General features: G+C 44.2%; 1 protein-coding gene across 2 annotated transcripts in view; it reads right to left on the bottom strand.

Moving 5' to 3' along the window:
* Positions 1 to 19,578, bottom strand: part of LOC144797444 (aldo-keto reductase family 1 member B1-like) — a 303,524-nt gene that overhangs the window by 4,011 nt on the left and 279,935 nt on the right. For both annotated transcript variants that reach the window (XM_078668212.1, XM_078668249.1), the window contains one exon: positions 13,469 to 13,551. In XM_078668212.1, the coding sequence (XP_078524338.1) occupies positions 13,469 to 13,551 (83 nt within the window). The remainder of the gene's footprint in view (positions 1 to 13,468; positions 13,552 to 19,578) is intronic.

The raw sequence follows: 19,578 nt of genomic DNA, 5'->3' as shown, positions 1-19,578 counted from the left end.
GGATAAACTTAAGAGCATCAGTAGTAAAAAAAACGGGAAACCCTCCAAATGGTGCAGAGGCATAAAAAACAGGAAGAAACAATCATGCTAATCTGGGTATGCATCGAGAGGTCATTACTGATTTTAATGCCCAAACATTTCACAGATTTAGCCGCAGAAGGAGGAGGTCCAAGAGAGGAAGGCCAGAAATTAGAACACCAAGGATTGGATGAGCCTCCGATCAGGACTAACTCCGTCTTATCGGGATTTAGCTTCAGATGGTTCATGCTCATCCAGTCCTGGATAAAAATCATAGTATTCTGAAAATGGGAAATAGAGTCAGAGGAAGAAGAAAGGGTGAATATAAGTTGGAGGTCATCAGCGTAATTAAACACTGTGACCTCCAGGTGACGTAAAGCAAAGATTAAAGGAAAGATATAAAGATTGAAAAGAAGAGAGGAAAGGGCGGAACCCTGGGGGACACCGCAGGTTACCGCTCGGGAAGTAGAAGAAAAGGAAGAAAGCTGAACAGCCTGTTGGCGGTTCTCCAAAAAGGATGAGACCCAACTCAGGGCCACATCCGAGATGCCAGCACATTTGACACGGTCGACCAGAAGAAGATGGTTGACCTTGTCAAAAGCGGCCGATAGATCTAGAAGCACCAGGGCCTGAGTGGATCCCTGATCAGCACTCATTCTCAGGTCATCCAAGACTGAGAGGATTACTGATTCCGTAGAGTGGGTGGGACAAAAACAAGCCTGATAGGGGTCCAGGTAATTGGAGGCCTCAATGAAAGAACTCAGGCATTGAGTGACATGCCTCTCTAACACCTTGCCTAAAAAGGGAAGCAAGGAGATGGGACGAGAATTAGAAAGGATAGTTTGGTCAGCCCCTACCTTCTTCAGAACAGGAACAATCTTGGCAGACTTGAAGAGATTAGGGACGACACCCAAAGCCAGAGATTTATTGAGGAGAGCAAGAGGTGGATCGGTGCAAACAGAAAAGATCTCCCGAAGGATGTGTGAAGGGCAACTATCAGTGGGAGAGCCAGTTTTCTTGGAGCTCACCAGACTAAGGAAGTTCTCAATCAGTATAGGTGGGAAAAGCGTGAAAGAATGTGTACTAGGGGAAGGTAAAGGAGGATCAAAAGAAGAGGAAGGAAAAGATATATGGAGTTTAATTGTAGAAAATTTAGTGAAAAAGTGGTTTTGAAGAGAATCACAAAGATCCTGGGAAGGGAGAGGTTTTGCAGTAACTCGGTCGGGTTTAGACAGACTGTTGAGAATAGAAAAGATTTCCTTAGATTTATTAGGAGAAGATAAAATCAAAGCAGAAAAGTATTGGGTTTTAGCTGCAAGAATATCATTTTTATATTCCCTAAGAGTGGCAAAATAAATGATTTTGTCAGATGGATCGTAGCACCGACGCCACTTACGCTCTGCCCGTCTAAACTGGAGTTTCTTAGCTTGTAGGGAGGGGGAGAACCATCTTTGCGCATCATGCGAACGCTTAAGTCGAATTGATCTCCAAGGGACCAGCTCGTCACAAGCTGAGGTAAGCCAGGCGTTAATGGCCAGAGCCTGATCATGGAGAGACGGATCTGGATGGTCCCCATTAAACAAACTAGAGGAGGAGAGCAAGGCACACAAGGAATTAATGTTGACTCGCCCCCAATTCCTCACTTTAATGTTAGTGGGTAGAGGGGTATTAGCCGTGGGTTTTGATGATAAAGAAAATGAGACCAAATAATGGTCAGACCACAAACATGGAAGAACCGAGAGTAAAGAAATATCTAAATTAGCCAACCAGATTTGGTCTAAAATGTGGCCAGACTTATGGGTGGGTGACTCAACCGATTGTGTCAAATTCAAGTGAGTAAGTAGATCCGAGAACTCCTTGGAGTGGGAGTCCTACAAGGGGTCGCCCGGCCAATAGTTAAAATCGCCTAAAATCACTGTACACACATTATTAACTGTCAAATTGGCAAGGATCTCCCCTACCAAGATCGTAAAGGCGGGCATAGACTGGGGAGGGTGGTAAAACAAGACACAAACCAACGGAGGAGAGACAGACAAAGTCTTCATAACCATGTAATCTACTGCCGGAATCGCCGGAGAGGGCAATAAAGAAAATGACCATCTTGAGTGAATAATGGCAGCCACTCCACCCCCATTTTTACCAGGTGCACGATCTGAGTGCAAAACATAATAATTATCGGGAATGGCCGCTAAAATATCAGGTGTAGATGAGGGAGTGAGCCAAGTTTCGATAAGAAATAAACAATCAGGCTGGACTTGGTCAAGAAAGGTAAACGTCTCTAATTGATGTTTCGCTAGTGATTGAGTGTTAAGCAAACATGCTGAAAAAACGACGGGAGGGCAGACCGAGGGAGGGACTGTTGGTAAATTCCCACTGTCTTTGAGGACAGAAGCTTCCTCAGCTACGGGTACCAGGAAGGAGGGGTCGGGACGAATAAAAAGACCCAGTGAAACAAACTTGGCCTGTGTGTGTTTAGGAATAGACCACTTACCTTGGCACGCCATAAGCTCAGAGGAGGTATAGTTAAGACACTGGGCAGCATCACATGCCCATTGCCCCGGTCTGCCGGGGATGGGCGCAGACGGGCTTGCCTTCGAAGGCGCGCCCGCTGCGCGGCCAGTGTGACATGTGGGCTTTCTAGTCCACAACCGTGACGCCTCAGGTAAGGCTCCACCCCCTTGGATCCGGTGGAGGAAGATCAGGTGACTCGTTTCTACACAAGCCCTCCGCTCGAATGGGAAAACCTGGCGTCAGATCAGGCTGTGTCGAAGAGGCACAGGCAGTGGGGGGAAGCTATGCCCGGAGGAAGCGATGGAATGAGTCAAGCTTGAAGACTAACGGGGCATGCTGAGCGGATGGATCAAAAGCTCAGACTAATGCCTACGAGATAAAAACAAAAAGGCAGGGGCAGTTGAGTGGATGTAAAGAAACCCAGACTTAAGCTCCACGCAAAATGAAGAATAATGAAAAATAAACTAAACTAAAATAGAGCACAACAAAGGTTAAAAGACCACAATCACACCGCTAGGCTAGATATCCAGGTAGCGCCTAATCACGCTAAAAATCGCCAAGTCAAAGTACGGTATTTAAAACTGGTCAATCACGCACTCATCACCTGAGGTCTGCGCGCATCCGCTGCGCGGCCAGTGTGACATGTGGGCTTTGTAGTCCACAACCGTGATACCTCAGGTAAGGCTCTGCCCCCCTGGATCGGGTGGAGGAAGATCAGGTGACTCGTTTCTACACAAGCCCTCCGCTCGAACGGGAAACCCCGGCGTCAGATCAGGCTGTGTCGAAGAGGCACCGGCAGTGGGGGGGAATCTATGCCCGGAGGAAGCGAAGGAATGAGTCAAGCGTGAAGACTAACGGGGCATGCTGAGCAGATGGATCAAAAGCTCAGACTAATGCCTACGAAATAAAAACAGAAAGGCAGGGGCAGCTGAGTGGATGTAAAGAAACCCAGACTTAAGCTCCACGCAAAACGAAGAATAAATAAAAATAAACTAAACTAAAAAAGAGCACAACGAAGGTTAAAAGACCACAACCACACCGCTAGGCTAGATATCCAGGTAGTGCCTAATCGCGCTAAAAATCGCCAAGTCAAATCATATTCTTGCAATGCTAGGTTATCCATAAAAAGGGATGCATAGATTATCTTGGTCTGAGTAAGCATATATTTTTTCGAGAGAGTGGTAACAAATTTAAAATAGTATGACGCCGTATCCAAAAGGTCATAACCGGTAAATTAGGTGTACTTCATCTTTTGTGTATTGGAACTACCTTGGGGTGAAGTTGGGTAATGTTCCCACTGACCAAAATTTTATTGGGGATGCTGTCCATTAGCTCTATGCAAATAATGGTCCCCATAATGTGATAACATAACAAATCGGCATAGTTAGCAAAATTTTGATATAAATCCTCAGTGTTAAAGACACAGTAATATTGCAATTCAGAAAAAAGAGGATTCACAGCATCGACATCCCAATCATCCAATTGCAACCCAGCACCATCACATCACCCATGGAAACATGAAATATATATGTTACCTGCAGAGTCTCCCTAGGACCGAACACATCAAATGGCACTTCATCCCATACAATGCCATCAGTCAGTGACTGGGACCACTGAAATGTTAAGAAGGGACCAGTCTCTTTTCATGTTATGCGAGAAGGAATGTGGGGCCAACACCCCGTCAACAGGTTCTGCAGCAGAATGTTCTGGGAGGTAATGGCCTATAATTAAACAAAAAAACAGGCACAAATCCAGTCTACATGAACAGGAATACCATGAAAAACACAATCCAGATATACATACAAGATGGGACCAGATAAGTGCATTTTAACCAGGAGATTAAAACACAAATCTGCCCTGGTGGTGGGGATAAAACTGAAGAAAATGAAGAACTGCCAGAAGAAACGTTATCTTGATCGATATAGTTTCCAGAAGAACTCAGCTATAAAGACAGAAACTGGGATGTATGACATTACAACGCATGCTTTTACATCGCATGCTTTTACAACGCGGTTTTTACAACGCATACCATTACAACGCATAGTGCTTTTAGGCGCTGGATAGTGAATTGTTTAATTTACTATTCCAACTCCAGTCCCCGTGGATAGTAGGGAAGGTGTTGGATAGTACATTAAACCTATTCCCTATCCTAGAGCGCCCCCCAGCGCAATGCGTTGTAATGGTTTGCATTGTAAAAGTTGTGTTGTAAAGGCACTGCGTGGTAAAAGTTGCGTTGTAAAGGTTGTTTACCCAGAAACTGGGATTCTGGATATAGATCTGAGGTTTGCACACCCAAAGGGGCCTCAAGCGGTGTCTAAGAATAAACAGTTTTCATTGTGAAGTGTGAAGAAAGTAAAATAGGCACCATGTCAACTAAAGTCCCAACATCTATCTCTGGCAACCGGGGAGAAACGTAAAGAAACTGAGAGACTGTAAAGGAATATCCTATATGGGGACACCTCTAGGCATATTATTTAGGATTGGCCAAATGGTGCAACTTGACACGTTCAATCGAAACATGGTGATTCTCTTTGTATCATGAAAGTGAAGGTAAAAATCATAGTTTGGGTACCCTGAAGACTAAACACTGGAACAGGAGCACAGTAGGAGGGACCAAATTCTTTATTGATAGCCTCCTTTTCACGAACCAGATCTCTAACTTTAGGAAGCCAGCTAGAAATAGGAATCAGAACGGCTGCATCCGCTGGCTAAGTAAAAGGCAAATGTGTTTTAGCCAAACCTTCACAAGTTTGTAGTTACTTTAAGGCAGCACAGTGGTCTACGTCAAAGGTTGTGGCTGTTGGCAAAACGTCTAGACCATCAAGATCTGGAACAAACATCTTGATCCCATAGAGCATTTTGTACGTGTTCCGCCCACCCAGAGATCTTCTTGGTAGGTTATGAAGAGCACATTGAACACCATAAAGGTGAGTTAACCAACCACCTAATACCCTTGCTGTTAAAGATTGCTTTAAGGTATGGTTCATCCGCTCCACCACATAATTGCCCTCGGGCATATATACAGAAGACAAATGCACCTGCACTCCCAGTGACGTCACTGAATCACTGTTCGCCTTTGAGGCAAAAGCTGGACCTGTATCTGAATGGAAAGTGCAACAGGCACAAGTCCCGACAAAGACATGCAAATCTTTTATAACAGTGCGAGCGATGTGGCCAGACTCAGAGGAACTTAGTGCAAGAAGCCACTGCAGCCAAAATATATTTGAAAGCATTAATGTATACTCACTGTTCTAGATAAATGCAGCCAAATGGCTGATTGGAAATAAAAAATTGTTTCTGAGGTGGTTCGATGCACTAGAACTCCTAATTTGTTGGCAAATGTCACAATAAAGGACATATCGGCTTGTCTGTTGGTAGAAACTGTGCTACCAATAGCATTGCTGTAAAAGAGAGATGGTGGCAGTCACTCCTGCAAGTGCAGAAGCAATACCTTCATGAGCAGCCACTGTCAAAGATTGTCTGCGGTCAAGGTTGGGAATCAGACAATCACCAATGCCAGGAATGGACTCAAAAGGAACTTTGTCAGTAGTTAACTGATAAGTATGTCGAGAGGGAAACCCCTGACGATAGGGAGTACCCTTCCGAGTGGCGGCGATGACCGTCAAAATTTCATCGTCAATTTTAGTCATAGAATGTGTAACTGCTGCTATTTTAACTCTGGCTACTGGAGATTTGGATGCTTCATCAGCCATGGAATTCCCAAACGTGTGCGCTCCCACACGCTGATGGCCCAATGTATGTACAACAAGTGGCAGGTGTTCTTGAAGAGCAGCTACTCAAACCCAAAGCGTTTTATGCTTTATCATGCTACCTTTATAATCCTGAAAATCATGTAGTTTTTCCAAAAACGAATTGTCATTGAAGGACTGTACACAATTAAAAGTATCACATACAAGCAGGGTAGGTAATTCAAGACCAAAATATTCGGGAGCTAAAAGTAGGGCCCTTAACTCTGCCAGCTGGGCTGTGCATTCTTCAAAGGACTGGGTATGAACTAAGGTAGAGTGTTAAATACCATCTTTCATCGAACCTATGACAATAGCGCAACTAATGAGTAAGCCTGCATAGAACCAATGCCGGTTGAGCTGAACCATCAGTGTAAAGATACATTTGTACTGATTAAAGAGAAAAATTGAAGAAGACGGAGGCTGAACGTGTTCATACTGGAGAAACTCTTCCATTCGCAAGGAAGGGTAAAAAACGAAGTTGGCATCAACAGATTTTAAGGATATAGCCCATTGAATCCAACGAGGATGCAGAGTCAAAGAATTAGGAACACTAGCTTTTGTGACCACCAATAATGCCGGAAACAGGCAAAAAAACAAAAATGCATTTACCTGAGCAAGAGGGCGTTCTTTGAGAATAGCCATCTGCATAGCAGTCAAAAAGCGTTTAGTAGAAGAGAAATGAGTATGCATGTGCAAATTGTAAGCAATAGGAACAGTGTCACCCTCATTAAATGTCATATAAGTGAAGCTGATTGCATGAGGCAAAATTGAGATGACCAAATTGGTAGTATTCAACTTAGTCAGTAAGGATTGCGTAGCAAGCAAGTCAGACTGTAAAGCGTGCAACACCGATGTGTGTTCCGGTAGCCAGGAGGAAGAAAAAAAAAATGGGTGTATCCAGGGCCGGACTGGAAACAGCAACTAGCCCTGGCAGGTTGCTGCTCGACCGGCCCTGGGGGAGAGGGGGAGTCACAAAGCACCTCAACCGCTTTCCTTACAGGGGGACAATCTTGCAGCACTGCTGCAAAACTGCCCCCCTGTAAGAAAAGCACCCCCTGCGGCCACAATACTGGCCACCACCCCTCCGGACCACCAGGGAAATGCCCAGTGCCCCCTATGGCCAGTCGAGCCCTGGGTATATCAAAGCATGAAGGGATTTGGTACATTTGCAAAGTAAGGAATGTAAGTCCTGTTGAAATTTAGAAAACCTAGCAGAGCCTGCAATTTCTTAAGGGTAGAAGGAGGTTGCAACTAAACACATTTTCCCCAAATAATGGGGTGCCAACCCCCTACCCTCATTGGTCAATTCATAACCAAGAAAAAGTATGGCCAAAAAAGCAATATGCGACTTTGAAAAATTGAATTTGTGGCCAAGAGCAGGGAATTACGTGATAATGCGAGATGGCCATTTAATTCACCATCTACCAGGTATATGTCGTCGACATAAGAGAAAGTGTCAGGATCAATATCATGCAAAAGGGCCACAATATGTGCTAAAAAGACCCTGTTGCTATTCTTATACCCCATGGCTAGTCTGGCGTATCATATCTGGGAACCGAGGGCTTGAGTATGCATGTGCAAATTCCCAGCTCTCAGGAGGCAGGTTATGACTGAAAAATCCATTAGAAATATCTAGCGTAGTTTTGAACTTTTTAAGCACTATATTATTCATCAAATATGTGTATGACTATTCAAATGTCTATAATCCAAAACAATGCGATAAAAACCATCAGGTTTCAAAACCAGAAGAGAGGATTATTCATGGCAGAGACAAAGGGTTCAATCACACCTTGATATTCTAACTGAGAAAGAAACTCTTTTACTGATTTTTTAGTGTCACATTTAATTGGATACTGAGGCTGCGGCTGAGGAATATAATGTGTGGGAATAACATTAAGGAGAATCTGTATCCCAACCAGCCTGGTTGAGGTATAAGGCAGGGGCAAAGCAAGAGCTCATTTAGAAGAATAAGCAAGCCTATTCTCATCAGGGACGAACTACAAAAAGGAAGGTAGAATCACATTCTCACTTCGAGGACTTGCAAGAACAAACGGGGAGGCCAATTGACCTCCCCCAGTAAAATGTCATAAGAAGAAGAAGTCAAGGTGTCTCAAAAATAGCAATAATGGTGAGTGTAATGTCTCCTCCAATCTGACTGTCTATATGATAAAGTCTATCATGTGAACAGGTACAAAGGTGTCAGTTGCTGTTGCCTTGAGAAACTAGCTGAGTGTCTGGCGCACCACAGTTACTTTTGCTGTGCTGTTTAGGAGAGTCACCGCCCACCTCCTGCCTAGAAGGAGGGTTCTCACCATCTGGGACATATTTCGCTGTTGAAGCGGAAACCTTCTTTTTCTGGAAAGGGGCTCTATATGGAGGTGGTTTGTCTCTCTTAACTTTAACGTCAAAAGAGCGCTGTGGGTCCCGCTTGGGTTGCACAGGCTCGCCCTGTGTGTGATCCTGATACCATCTTCTGTCTTACTGATGTTCAGACAAATCCTGAAAGGAACGAGGAGAACGAGGATCAGAAACCTGTAACCTCTCAGGAGTTTTAATTTTAGAGTGATCAAGTAATCATATCTACGTTCAGAAGCGTCCGGTGGCGGTAACTCACCACGGGACCTGGGCTTTTGCTGCTGCTTAGACATTTTAGAAAAGACAGGGTGACCCTCCTTTTCAGGAAGATGCTTACCTTGAGCCGGGGTAGATGGTCTGACCCCCGAAGTTATGGCGACCTAAGAATGTGTGAACATTAGCAATATTAATCAGCAAACCATTAGGACGCTGCCTCAACTTTAATATTATAAAGAATCATTTCGTAGACAACAGGAAAAATACCCATGAACTTCATCCCCAAATCTAGGGCAGGACTTGTCCCATGCTCTTTCTCTACTTGTTTGAGAAACCTCAGAATAACGCTCATCGAGGGGGAACCATAAGAAAGCATATCCACTGAGGTGTTGCAGTTAGCCAAAGAGGGAATCTGACCACTAGGTAAGTATACAGTAAGGATCCTACGTTTCTCCACAGGATCTGTAAGAGGGACAACCACATCAAGTTGATCCATTCTTTGAGCATTCCAAAGGGCTAAAAAAAAGACCCCCACTGTGCAAATTCTGCACAGGAAGAGCAGCCCCAGCCAGAGCTGCCAGAAAAACACTGGCAACAAAGTGGATCAGGCATCTGTTTAGGAGAACAACCTGAGAATATAACAAATGTAAGTTCGCCAAATTGGCGTTGAGATAATTAGGGTATGGAGTAAAACCGATCAAAACAGGGCAAGTGGCCCCATCAATACTTAAGGGGCCCATTCGTAGAGTTTAAATAGGATGGGGTAGGACGCCATTAAACCAAATCTGGGCTCCCAGGCTGTTGGAGGAACTTCAAAAACTGCATAAGAGTGATTAGCTACCGGACAGTGGCAGCAGTGCAATGATGAAAAGCATTATCATTCGCATTCAAAGCTAGAAACGTAACCCAGGAGTAAAACACTAAGAAATGGTATGTAGGGTCTGCCTCGAGTACAAAAACAACAAGGGGCCCTGCATGGGGACTCCATGCTGCCAGAAATGTTGAGTAACCACTGTGCGGCAATGAGCCTGCAGGGCAACCGTTTGAGCCATCAATCAGAACAAAATTATCCAAACGATAGCACTGAAACAGGTCAAAAAAAGCTTACAATTCAAGCCTGAAAAGCCCACAGCAAAAGGTAGTCCCTACAAACTGAGGAGGCAAAGCCCTCCCAACAAAGATATCTCTGTGAATTGGTGCAAGGGTATTGTGGACAAGAACAAGCGCAACTCAGGGGTCCCGTGAATTAGTATCAGACAAACGTTGGCGGCGCCATGTTGCAGGGATTCTGTGGGGTCACAGAACAATGCTTGGGATCATAGAACCTCAGTAGGCAGAGTCATCCTACCACCGGAGGATCCATGACCAGGGACTGACCAGCTCTAGTGACTCACTTGCCCTACTACTCATTCACAGAGGAACAAGTGATTAGATACCCCAGAACACAACACTCCCAACCCTCTCAGGAATTGCAGTTATAGGACCCAGCCTTCCAATCTCACACTCTTACTAGTCCACAATAAGATCTGACAAAGACACAAGAAAAGTTTAAAATGTTTATTTTAACTAACGTGCCCTTGTATTGAGTATACTTGTCACAATAATTAAGAAAATGCCTCACACAAGAATGGTCAGCATAGTAAGTAGTTAATAAATCACAAAAGGAGCTGTCATTATATGAGACAGGGTAGCCTAACCCCCTCCCATTCTACAGAAGCAAAATGATTGCATATCAGAAGATCTGTGGGTGTTGTCAGCGGACCCGGTACCTTAGCATGCACAGATGAAAGTTCTATATCTCAGGTGCTGTCAGGATGTGTTCCCTGGAAGATCCCTCTCCAAGTGTGTCTGTGCATACCTATATGACAAAAGTATGTTTCCCAAACAACAGCTGCATGTTTTGTTTAGGTGCTAGGGATCGGACCCAAAAAAAATAACAAGGGCTATTGTTGTTTGACTTTGTCTACGGTTTTCAGACAAAATCCCAGGAAAGAACAGAACGTGAAAATAACAGCAGGTTCTGTGTGAAAGTACAGTGTGGCACAAAGCAAAATACGTTTGTATAGTAACATGTGCAATGCAAAGAGCAGTCTGCAAAGTGCTCATGCTAACATATAGAAAGCGACAATAGCCTGCACGGGACGTATGATACTTTGTTGCATGCAGGAATGTTTTTGTGCAGGAAGTGGTGGCTTCCTGCATAAAAACAATCCCCAAAGACATATTCCTCTTTCTATGTGTGCTGCATGAAATTAATGAGAAGAAATTAAGATAGATCTCCCTGTTAAGATTCATCTAGAAAGGTGTAGCATTTTGGGTCATTCCTAGGTCCAGTAATGGTAAATCTGGGAAGGCGTCAAATTCCATGGAAGTTGCTTGCATTGGATCACCGAGGGCAGAGTAACAAAATGCTGTGATTTGCGCTGCATTGCGTTACTCCTAATTTATCATGCCACCTAGGGCCACGCAACGTGCCTTGTGTGGCTTGATAAATAACATCTACCGGGTTGCCTAACGTTTGCACCAAAGGTGATACAACCCTTTGATAAATCTGCCCCTAACCACTGGGTTATCGAAAATGATATAATAGTAAGCGCTCACTGTTCCTGTTTGCGCTGCACCTTTAACTAGATGCGGCAGGAGCAAATAGGGACACTCTACTGTTTTCCTGTTAATGAGCTGCCCCAGGGCAGCTGTGAACCTGCCCTGAGGGAATTATATTAGTGAAAGGTGGAGCGGCTGTTTAAAGCAACCAATGCATCTTTCTCTTTGCAGGCAGTAAAACCACCTGCTTAAAGAAGAGGTACAGAAAGCCCCCACTAGATGGGTGCAATGAGTCACTGCAACTCACCACCCCACCAGCAGAGGATGTCTGGAGGGTCCATGGTATCCCCTTGCCCTACCCCAGTGGAGCACCCTCTTTGTGATGCACAGTGAATTCGCAGACCACGTGCTTCCATCATTTTCACGGGGCCAGACTCCCTTGCAAATGAGGGCACACCTCCTCAGGATAGTGCTACTACTAAATGTGTGCTATCGCTATATGCAGGGCCAGACTGGACATCAAAATCGGCCCTGGCAAACTGCTCGGCCGGACCCTCTGGGGGTGAGGAGGGGGGTTGCGGTCGAGCTGTTTGCTACGGTTGATTTCAGCCGATTTTGTTACAGGGGGGCAATATTGCTGTCCCCCGGTAACAAAAACGGACCCCCAGGGCCTACAACTGGCCCCCACCCTGGCGGTCTACCGGGGAAACACCCGGTGCCTGCTACGGCCAGTCCGTCCCTGGCTATTGTATTACAGAAAGGGCTGTGAAAGTGTCTACAGACCATTCAGTAATACTGAAGTGCCCTGGGTGTTCAAGAATCAGGTGCACATGCTCTAGAAAACATGCTCCATCTTTTTGCAGAAAAAGGCAGAATTCGGCTGTAGCAGGTAATGCCAACCAAAGTTTTGATTATCATAAAGGAATGCAAAGATCCTAACATGGCAAAAAATGACATATCCATCTCACTTATAAAAATTCTAAAACACTGACACCCTGACACCTGGCATCAGACATCTGCTGCCTCCCTATAAAAACTATACATAGGAAAGCGGATGGCATGCTTTTGAACACTATCTCAAGTAAACATATAATGCCAGATGAGCTGAGGGAATTCGACCAGTTCTTGGAATTTAAGAGAGCTGTAGAGACACATCTATTGATTTGTTCCACTGTCAACAACCAGACAATTTAGGCATTACAAAGAAAATACTATCCTTTCTCTGGCATATGTATCTTGAATGACGACACTGCTGATGTCCTTGGTGATGCAGTCTTTCAGCACCAGTGATGCCTTCTGTGATGCCTGATTACCAAACCATAAATGGTGTACATCATTGCTTCGGATCTAAACCATGACGATTCTTAAATTGAAGGCTTAGGAGCTTCTTAGATTTTCTTAGCAGATTTGTGATCCAAGTAGCCAGTCACAACAGCCATTTTGGAAAGTTCTCAGCGAATTTCTTCCGTTCTGCATGGTCTGCGGGCATGCCTAGTGTCATCTTACTCTGCCTCTGTGTCTGCTGCAGCCATGCCCAGCAGGTAAAGGGTGTACCTTGTGGCCATACCCTTGGACTTGTGTCCCCATCTTCTGTGCATTGTCTTTGGTTATGAGCAGAAGTCACTGGGCGAGACCCTGGCCCTCTCCTCTGCCCAGTCCCTCTCTTCGCGAGGTTGGTTCACTTCATTATAAAAAAAATGCATCAGACATCTACTAATTATTACAAAGGCAGTCCAATGTGCATAATGAGGCTCGGGGAACCTGTAGTTGGACTCCAGCATCTTAAATCCACTCCATAAACTCATGTTTAATGTATTTAATTAGTATAGGAATACCTTTCTGAAAAACATATGCTACTAAGGTAACTAAGTGCATAAACCATATACTGATGTGTGCAACTTACAAGCAACAAACTCGAATCCCACTCTTTCATGTGCCACAAGCCAATGCAGTGAGAACCACTGAATGGAGATACTAATATCTGTGATTTATATTATTTCAAAGATGTTTGTGTGTGTCACATATCTTAATTATAAAAAGCATGAGCTCCACCTTTTACCAAGCAGGATACTTACATTTCCATGTCACAGATGCGCAAGTTTCTGTTAAGGCTCATAATGGTGTCCATCTCATCTTGAGTCAGTTTAAAATCAAATATCTGGGAATGCCAAGAGAAACATAAATTGTGTCAATTGAGCAACACTGAAGAAATGGTCAATAGACTGCCAATCACAGAGGAATCGAGGCAATACCTTGTAAAACGTTATATCACTGCAGTTCTAATAGGCATCCATCATTGAATTTGAGTGTTCTTTACATTTTCAATTTAGACCTGGTCATCTAGTCGATGGGACAAGCTGCATTTTAGACATTGGACAAATCGTCGCTACACATGATGGTAGAAGAATGAAAATGGTGGCAACTTGCCCAGACATCAGAAAAAGCACGAACGAAGACATGTCCTTGTGATTTATGAAACAAAGATGGAGATCCGGAAATGTAACATTTGCACTTTAAATTAGAAAATGGCTAGAAGCTTGCATCTTCCCTTGATTGTGATTTTCAAACATAATCGAGAGATGTAATGGCTGGGCTCAACCAGGTGACGATGTGGACGCCCCTTTGTCTGGCAGGTGTTGGTATGAGCCTATACTGCCCTCTGATTATTTGAATGGTTATGCTAACAGAATGTATGCTGCAGTGCCATGTTTTTATTTTAGAAACTCCAAATGTTCCTATCGCTGCTCAAACTTGGAGTGGTGTGGCTCACTGGTTAGAGCCGGCAGACCCGGAAGCAGAGGACGGCCCGGGACCAGGGGTCAATTCCCGACGCGGCAGGGTCGTGGACAAGGGTCAGCGGACTTGATAATTCTTGCCTCGGTGCCTACTCTAACCAGGGATCACACTCGGCAACTCTGGGCATTAGCTTGCCTCATCTCCACAATGGCCCCCCACATACGCCGGGGATGCCTGGTTTCACCTTGGAGATACCCAGGAGGGACCATCTCACAGGGAAAGCCAGGACAGGTTCCCCAGCGGTCTACAGCGCGGAGGTACCCCATGTGGGGTGATTCAGGTGCTTTACAAGACACCATTACATTACATTACCATTACAAACTAACTTAAAAAGCAGACAGAGACAGAAATTCTTAAAGTTCTCTCACATGCTTTGCAATAGCTGCGGCAGGGAAGAGTAAACTTGAAGAAATCCAAGCCATTAGCATTGGCCTTCACTATTAATGCAAAGAGGAATTGTTAGCACATCACTTAGGGCCAGATGTAGGTAATTTTAATTTACCACCTCTTAAATACCGATTCATACTGAATCGGTATTTAAGAGGTGGTAAAATAGAGGGGGGGAGATGTAGGTATTTCAGATTCGGTAAATACCGAATCGTTAAGATTCGGTATTTACCGATTCTGTAAATACCGATTCGGTATTGCCCATTGATTCCTATGGGTCTTGCAGCCCTTAGGAATCAATGGGCAATACCGATTCTGTAATTACAGAATCGGTAAATACCGATTTTAGCAAGGGTGCAGGGGGTGTCACTTTGACACCCTCTGGCACCCCAAAAATAGGCATGTGCGCCATCTGGCACACAGACATGCCCTAGGGGCATGTCTGTGTGTCACATGGCACAGGTGTGCATGCACACATGTGCATGCACACCTGGATTCGGTATTTTACCACCCAATTGGATTGGGTGGTAAAATACCGATTCTTAAAGCCCTGTGGCACTCTGACATGTGCCAGCTACATCTGCATTTACAGAATCGGTATTTTACCGAGTCTGTATTTACCGATTCGGTAATTTTACCGAATCGGTAAATACAGAATCCGTAAAATACCGATTCTGTAAATGCATGCCCTACATCTCAAAATCCAATTACCGGTCGGTAACGGCGGAATTCGGCCATTACCGACCGGTAATTGGCCACCTACATCTGGCCCTACGATAGGAGTTGAACAGAAGCAACCACTCCTTGCTCCATGACAAACCATTGGTAGTAAAGGTAAACAAGCACTGGTAAATGTATTAGGTTTCACCTTTGTGATTAATAATAAGCTGTTTTTTGTTGTAAGTTGTAGCTTGCTGAGCAGTTGTACAGTATAAGTTACAGAAAGGCTGTTAAAGTGTTATGACTTGTTTATGTACAAAATGGCAATGCATTGTGCTGTTACTAGTAGTATAGTGCTGGTAAGTAATCGCACATTTTTCAAAAATTAAATGAAAGAGGGAAATAATAGAATTAATTGACATAATAGCGATCTTATGTGTTTAGAAAAGTTATGACAACTCTTGGGCCCGGTGCCACTGCACTTGCTGCACCATTCACATCTTGGCCCTAGTTCCTGCAAGTTAATTGCATTTGTGACTACCTGTTTAGTAGTAAAATATAGCAATATTTGGTGTTTAGGGGATTTATGACAACTTTTGGCCCCGGTCTCACTGAACCTGCTGCAACCACTCAAATCATGGCCCTATTGACTGTAAAGTAATTGGACTTGTGACCGCCTGTTTAGTAGTAAAATATTGCAATATTTGGTGTTTAGAGGGGTTCCCAGAACTTTGGCCCGGTGTCACTGCACCTGCTACAACATTGAAATCATGACCCTAGTGACTGCAAGGACTGCATGTGTGACTGCTTGTTTAGTAGTTAAATATAGCAATATTTGGTGTTTAGAGGAGCACTGACAACTTTTGGCCCCGGTGCCACTGCCACTGCAGCACCATTGAAATCATGGCCCTAGTGCCTGCTAGATAACTGCACTTGTGACTGCTTGTTTAGAATTTAGCAATATTCTGCATTCTGTGGGGTCCCTAAAGCTTTTGGCCTTGATGCCACTGCATCTGCTTCACCATTCAAATCAAGCTCCTTGTAATTGCAAGATAACTGCTATTGTGTCTGCCTGTATAGTCATAAAATGGATCAATATTAGGTGTTTCAAAGACTTCTGACAACTTTTTGGCTTGGTGCCACTGCACCTGCTGCACCACTCAAATCATGACCCAGTTGCCTGCAAGGTAACTTGTGACTGCCTTTTTAGTTTTACATTTTAGCAATATTTTGGATTTAGTGGGGTCCCTAGAGATTTTGGCCGCAGTGCCACTGCATCTACTGCACCAGTCAAATCAAGTCCCGTTTACTGAACGATAACTGCAATTGCGACTGCCTGTTCAGTAGTCAAACGTAGCAATATTATGTGTTTAGAGGAGTTCTGACAACGTTTGGTCCTGGTGCTCCTGCACCTGCTGTAGTACTCAAATCATGACCCTGCTGTCTGCAAGATAACTGCACTTATGGCTTCCTGTTCAGTAGTAAGATCAATGGTGGCCACCACATACAACAAGCATTTGCAATGCAATAGGTCTCGCATTAGGAAAGTTTGAGCTATTGGTATTGTAAATGGCAAATTTTTTATTTATGTGTTGGTTTTGAAAAAAGCAAAATTAATAGCTTTGTCATTTACAATGCCAATGGTTATAACTTTCGCAAATGTGACACCTATAGCATTTGTAATGCAATATGTGTTGTATTTACGTGACTTAGATGTATTGATATTACAAATAACAATGGCTTTTATTTTTTTTAAATAATTAATACTTAACTAAAAGTTATTGTAATTTATAATGGCAATAGCTTAAACTTTTGTAAATAACTTTTGTGCAGATTATGTTCAGTGTATTTTATTGTGACGAAAATCCATGAACAGAAGTGAAATATGAACATCTTTTTGTGACATTTGTAATAAAGCTTGAAACATTGAGAGAACATATTTGAACCAGTTGTTTTTGAATGGTTGCACAGATTGATGCTGTGGTGGCGCTGAGTGATGTTTGGGTGGCGACGAGTGATGCTGTGGCGTTCAGTGATGCTGTGGTAGCACATAGTGATGTTGTGGTGTCCCTGAGTGATGCTGTGGTGGTGCTGAGTGATGCTGTGGTGATGCGATAGATAGACAGAGTGAGTGAGATAGATAGAGTGAGTGAGATAGATAGAGTGAGTGCGATAGATAGAGTAAGGGCGATAGATAGAGGGAGGGTGATAGATATATAGATAGATAGATAGAGTGAGGGTGATAGATATATAGATAGATAGATAGAGTGAGGGCGATAGATAGATAGATAGATAGATAGACAGACAGACAGACAGACAGACAGATCGATAGACAGACAGACAGACAGACAGACAGACAGACAGACAGACAGACAGACAGACAGACAGACAGACAGACAGATAGACAGATAGACAGATAGACAGATAGACAGATAGACAGATAGACAGATAGACAGATAGATAGATAGATAGATAGATAGATAGATAGATAGATAGATAGAGTGAGGGCGATAGATAGATAGATAGATATATAGATAGATAGATAGATAGATAGATAGATAGATAGATAGATAGATAGATAGATAGAGTGTGAGCGATACATAGATAGACAGATAGAGTGAGGGCAATCGATAGATAGATAGATAGATAGAGTGATGGCGATAGATAGAGTGAGTGCGATAGAAAGACAGATAGAGCGAGGGCGATAGATAGATAGAGTGAGGACGATAGATAGATAGATAGATAGATAGATAGATAGATAGATAGATAGATAGATAGATAGATAGATAGATAGATAGAGTGATGGCGATAGATAGAGTGAGTGTGATAGATAGATAGATAGAGTGAGGACGATAGATAGATAGATAGATAGATAGATAGATAGATAGATAGATAGATAGATAGATAGATAGATAGAGTGAGGACAATAGATAGACAGAGGGTAATAGATAGATAGATAGATAGATAGATAGATAGATAGATAGATAGATAGATAGATAGATAGATAGATAGATAGATAGATAGATAGATAGATAGATAGATAGATAGATAGGACAGACAGACAGACAGTGGTTGTGGGCATGGTGGTGCTGGACGTGGTGTTGGGGGTGGATGTGGTAGTGGTGGTGGACGTGGTGTTGGATGTGGTGGTGTTGGTGGTGGACATGGTGGTGGTGGTGGTGGATGTGGTGGTGGACATGGTGGTGGTGGTGGTGATGGTGGTGGACGTGGTGGTGGATGTGGTGGATTTAGTGGTGGATGTGGTGGTGGACTTGGTGGTGGACATGGTGGTGGACATGGTGGTTGTGGACATGGTGGATGTGGTGGTGGTGGACGTGGTGGTGGTGGATATGGTGGTGGTGGTGGATGTGGTGGTGTTGGTGATGGATATGGTGGTGATTGTGGTGGACATGGTGGTGGTAGATGTGCTGGTGGTGGAGGAGGGTGTGGTGGAGGACGTGGTGGTGGTGGACATGATGGTGGTGGACCTAGTGGTGGTGGATGTGGGGGTGGTGGTGGATGTGGTGGTGTTGATGGTGGACATGGTGGTGGTGGTCATGGTGGTGGTGGATGTCATGGTGGTGAACATGGTGGTGGACGTGGTGGTAGTGGACATGGTAGTGGTGGATGTGGTAGTGGTGGACGTGGTAGTGGTGGATGTGGTGGTGGTGGTGAATGTGGTGGTGGTGGATGTGGTGGTGGTGGACGTGGTGGTGGATGTGGTGGTGGTGGACGTGGTGGACATGGTGGTGGTGGATGTGGTGGCAGTGGTGACTGACTGACTGACTGAAATACTTATATAGCGCTCGAATGCCGTGGCGTCTTGGCGCTGCAGGAACGAGGAAAGCGGTGAAAGCAGATCTTAGTGTGAGGAGAAAAGCCAGGTCTTCAGTGCCTTTCTAAAACAGAGTATGGATTTTTGTGAGCGCAGCACAGGGGGCAAAGAGTTCCATAGTCTGGAGGCTTGATGCGAAAAGGACCTGCCGCCCCATCGCATTCGTTTTATTCTTGGCTGACATATCAAATCAAGACTGGCTGACCTTAATGTACGTGAAGGGAGATATCGAGGGAGGAGTTTGGACATGTCTTGTGGTCCCGAGCCATACAAGGATTTAGGGACTAAGCAGAGGGCCTTAAACCGTATTCTGGATCTGACTGGAAGCCAGTTAAGTTCCTTGATGGCTCTGGACGTTGGATGGCGATAAGGTAAATTTAGTAGGACCCTAGCTGCGGCATTCTGGATTGCCTGAAGCTTGTTCAGTTGTTTTTCTACTGTGCCCAGATAGAGTGAGTTGCAATAGTCCACCCGGGACATTACTAATGCACTCAGTACCGTTCTTTT

The sequence above is a fragment of the Lissotriton helveticus genome, chromosome 1_1 (assembly GCF_964261635.1).
Source record: "Lissotriton helveticus chromosome 1_1, aLisHel1.1, whole genome shotgun sequence".
NCBI lineage: Eukaryota > Metazoa > Chordata > Amphibia > Caudata > Salamandridae > Lissotriton > Lissotriton helveticus.
This window is presented reverse-complemented; position numbering and strand designations above follow the sequence as displayed.